The sequence below is a fragment of the Frankliniella occidentalis genome, unplaced genomic scaffold (genome assembly GCF_000697945.3).
Source record: "Frankliniella occidentalis isolate FOCC.00 unplaced genomic scaffold, Focc_3.1 Scaffold255, whole genome shotgun sequence".
In the NCBI taxonomy this organism is placed as follows: Eukaryota; Metazoa; Arthropoda; class Insecta; order Thysanoptera; family Thripidae; genus Frankliniella; species Frankliniella occidentalis.
This window is the reverse complement of record NW_026267381.1, coordinates 160,895-165,370: the sequence shown is the minus strand read 5'-3', so window position 1 is coordinate 165,370 and position 4,476 is coordinate 160,895. Positions and strand designations below refer to the sequence as shown.

General features: G+C 39.9%; 1 protein-coding gene across 1 annotated transcript; it reads left to right on the top strand.

The window, feature by feature from the left end:
* The first annotated feature begins 209 nt into the window (after positions 1-209).
* On the top strand, positions 210-2,183 carry LOC113214768 (uncharacterized). Its single transcript, XM_026434232.1, has one exon. The coding sequence runs from the start codon at positions 210-212 to the stop codon at positions 2,181-2,183; it is 1,974 nt and encodes a 657-aa protein (XP_026290017.1).
* Positions 2,184-4,476: the final 2,293 nt, after the last annotated feature.

Below are 4,476 nucleotides of genomic sequence, written 5' to 3'. Positions count from 1 at the left end.
TATCCCCTCAGTCCATGTCAAATAAATGTCAAGTGAAGTTACGTTCCTCCTCATTTGTAATCCGACTCCATTCTATTGGATTATTATCCTAAACATGGCGCAGTCCAGGAAATCTTACGTGTGCACACATTAGTGTTGTGCAGTGACAATATTTTATAAGTGTACTTAATATTATAATAAGTGTACTCTAAGTGAGAAATAACCTCAACATGGCCGCCAGCTCCGCTGTCAAATTGCCTCCAAATTTTGACATTGAGGCGAAAAATGCTGCCGCTGAATGGACTTTTTGGAAGCAAGAATTCGAAGACTATCTTGTGTGTACCGGTCGACACGAAAGCGACGACCAAGTCAAACTGTCGCTTCTTCGGAACATGATGGGCCATGCTTCAGCTCGTCGAGTTGCTCAAATTCCTATGACCGACGCAGAGAAAAAGAAGTACGACAGCACAATAGCAGCCATAGAAAAGTATCTCAAACCTAGGGACACAGTGGTTTTTGACCGTCACATGTGGTTATTGCGTGTCCAAGAAGAAGGTGAAAATTTTGAACACTTTCTTTCCGATTGCCGTGAACTACTCGCCGCCTGCAAGTATGATGAGAAGGATCCAGAAGAGCCTCTCATTGATCAATTTTTGAGGGACAAAATTGTCCATGGCATCCGTGAACCAAGTACTCGTCAAAAGTTACTTGGAACAGAAAAACTCACCCTGGGGAAAGCTGAAAATTTGTGTCGTTCTGTGGAGCAAAGCTGCAGCCAAGCGGAATTTTTCAATCCTCCACTAGTTGTGGATGCTGTAAAAAAGTTCCAGAGAAGAAGCAGAGATAAACCTGAAGATAAACCTGTCAAAGTAGATATTCCGGCAGGAAAATTTAGCTGTAGGCGATGTGCCACCATTCATGGTAAAAAAGAATGTCCAGCGTATGGCAAACCATGTGAAAGGTGTGGAATTTTAAATCACGTCAAAGAGTGCTGCCGAAGAACACTAACAGTGAACAAAGTCACTGTGAAAACGACTGACTCTGACTCGGAGGAACTTCTGTTCTCTGACAGAGTTGAACTAATTGACACCTGTGCTCTTCAAGAAGTGGAAAGTCCCTCTGAAGACATCTTCAAAATCCTGTCAGCAGCGCTATCAAGAGCAGAAAAGTCGGAGTGGTATGAAACAATCCTAGTGGACAATCAGCCTTTATATTTCAAGCTAGATCCAGGTAGTGATGTTACCATTATTCCTCTGCATATTTTTAAGACTCTCAGTGCAGAATATAAACCAATTATGTCACATTCAAAACTTCAGCTCGAAGGATTTGAGGGCTTAAGATGTCGTCCATTATATGCTATTAATTCCAAGCTCAAATATGGTGACTTGGAGATAAGTGATACAGTTTTCATCATTGAAGCCCCTACCCTCTCCAAATCTTTACTAGGAAAACCAGCTTGTCTGAAACTCAAGTTGGTACAGAGAACTTATGGAGTCTACCATGTCACATCAGTATCACCAAGTTGTAAGGAAAATTTTATCCAACTCAATAGTGATGTGTTCAAAGGAGTAGGACGTTTTCCTGATGTGTGTGGCATTCCAACTAAAGAAATAACTCATCAGATCTGCCACCCTCCCACAAGAGTAGTAGACTGTCTTCGCACCACTCTGAAAGTTGAGCTGGATAGACTGGAAACCCGTAAGGCTATAGCAAAAGTTGATGTGATTGATCCTAGAGCATGTGTCAGCAGAATGATAATGGTAGAAAAACCAAATAAGAAAGTGCGAATCTGTCTGGACCCCTCAGATCTTAATACATTTGTAGTGAGAAAGCCTAAAGAAATTCCGACAGTTGAAGACATTGCCACTAAGCTTAGAGGTAAAAATTTTTTTAGTGTGTTTGATTTAACGGAGGGCTTTCACCATATTGTTCTAGATGAAGAGTCATCGTGGAAATGTTGTTTCGCTACTGTTCATGGAGTGTACAGATATCTTGTGTTACCTTTTGGTCTATTAATGGCCCCAGAACTTTTTCAAGATCAAGTGGAAAAATATTTTGGTGACATCCCCAATGTGATAATAATGTTTGATGACTTGCTAGTAGCTGGTGCCACAGAAGCAGAACATGATAAAGCTGTTTCTGATCTCCTTACTAGAGCCAGGGAAAAAGGTGCCATATTTAATAAAGACAAGTTACAAGGTTAAGTATGTAGGCCAGATGTTTGATGGAGATGGAATGAGTGTTGATCCTGACAGAGTGGAAAGCCTTGTAAATTTAAAGCCACCCCAGAATGTTGAAGCTTTACAAAGCATTATTGGTTCCCTAAACTATGTTCGTAGGTATGTACCTCAGATGGCAGAGGTAATGAACCCCTTGCAGCAACTGTTAAGAAAAGATGTAGAATTTCAGTGGATGCCAGCTCACGATAAGGCTTTTGAGGTTATCAAACAAGCTATTTGTAAATCCCCAGTCCTTACACCCTTTGATAGCAAGAGAAAAACTATGTTACAATGTGATGCGTCATCGTATGGAACAGGGTGCTGCTTGTTTCAGTTGGATAGTGATTCTAAATATAGACTGGTGGCAACGTCATCAAAAACTTTGAGTGATGCTGAAAAAAACTACAGTCAAACTGAGAAGGAGTTGCTTGCAGTGTTGGAAGCCACAATAAAGTTTCATAAATATATTTATGGTATGAGAGTAGATGTTCAGACTGACCACAAGCCTTTAGTTGCAATTATGAACAAAGAAGTGGCTAAAATAGGGTCTGTCCGCCTCAAACGCCTCAGACTTAAACTTATGTTGTATGATCTAAATGTGTACTATGTTCCAGGTAAACACTTACACTTTGCTGATTTGTTGTCTAGAAACTGTCTCAGTGTTATCAGTGAGCATAAGGAAATGTCAGAAGTGGTGCATTCAGTTTCTGCTCACTTGCCCATGAACTCAACAAGAAAGCAAGAATTTGTGAGTAAAACGTCTACTGACCCAGTTTTAAGTAAGGTTGTGCAGTATTGTAATAATGACTGGCCCAGTGAGAGTAAGTTGAGCCCTGAGTGTAAACCTTACTATGAGTTTAAAGATTATCTCTACGTCCAAGATGGTTTTCTATTCCTCCAAGAAACAATTGTAGTACCTTCGTCCTTGCAATCTTATGTAATAGAGCTAGTTCATCGTGGGCATCCTGGTCTACCCAAGTCTTTAGCAAAGGCCAAACAGCTGTTTTATTGGCCCACTTTAAGTCATGATGTTTCAGAAAGTCTGATGAAATGTCGAACCTGTGAAAAATATAGACCCAATAACTCCAAGGAACTTCTTCTACCCTTAGAAGTCCCCACTCTCAGGTATGAAAAAGTGGGTTGTGATATTTGTACATATGGTGGAAATGACTTTCTAGTCCTTATTGATTATTTGTCTCATTGGGTAGAAGTTCACCCTCTACAACAAAAGACTTCAGCTGCTGTGATAGACATATTTCAAAATGTTTTTACTAAGTATGGTTATCCCAAAGTAATTGTAGCAGATAATAATCCTTTTCCATCTCATGAGTGTAAAAAATATTATGCAAAGCACGATATTGAGTTAGTTACCTGTAGCCCTGAGCACCATAAAAGCAATGGTTTGGCCGAGGGGGCTGTCAAAATAGTAAAGCAGCTTATGCGTAAGTCCCAGGAAGAAAGGAAAGATTACAGAGAAGCTGTAATGGAGCACAACAACACTCCTATCTCTAATTTATCAATGTCTCCTTCCCAAATTTTGCATAGCAGGATGTTACGAACCCCTTTAGTCATTCATGACAGGTGGCTTGAACCTCATGTGCAGACAGACATTGTTCCTATGCTAAAAATCAAGCAAACAGCCATGAAAAAAGTTCATGATAAAAGAGTTAAAAGATACACTGTTAACTATAAGCCAGGTGAAGAGGTAGTTACTAAAACCTTAAAGGATAGCTATTGGAGAAAAGCCAAAGTTGTGAGGTATATGCCAAAGAGCCCCGTTCCTACTGGCTCCAAGTCAAGGGTAGTTCTCGGTTGATAAGGAGGAGTTCTGTGTGTATGAAGAAATCAAGAACCAAACCAAATTTGTCTGATCTAGTTAATAAGGACATAGCTGTGATAATCCCTGAATCTGATAGCAGTGTACCTATTATTCCTCCTGTGCGAGAAAGTGGTTCTAGTCATGTAGTACCTAATCCTTCTGTACTATCTTCAACTAAGCAGAAAAAGAAATCGAAGAAAACTCCTGTCGTAGTTACCAAGCCCAAAGTGTCTCAATATGGTCGTAAGCTTACCAGTCCGAAGAGACTCGATTTGTAATGTTTCAATTGTAATCTTGATTTGTAATGTTTGAATTGTTATCTTGAAGTGTAATTATGTCATTTGCTCTCTCTAAAAAAGGGAGATGTTACATGTTGGCAACTGTATCCCCTCAGTCCATGTCAAATAAATGTCAAGTGAAGTTACGTTCCTCCTCATTTGTAATCCGACTCCATTCTAT

Bases quoted from the DNA above. Each gene is read 5' to 3' on its own strand.
- LOC113214768 (XM_026434232.1), top strand. From the start codon at position 210: ATGGCCGCCAGCTCCGCTGTCAAATTGCCTCCAAATTTTGACATTGAG.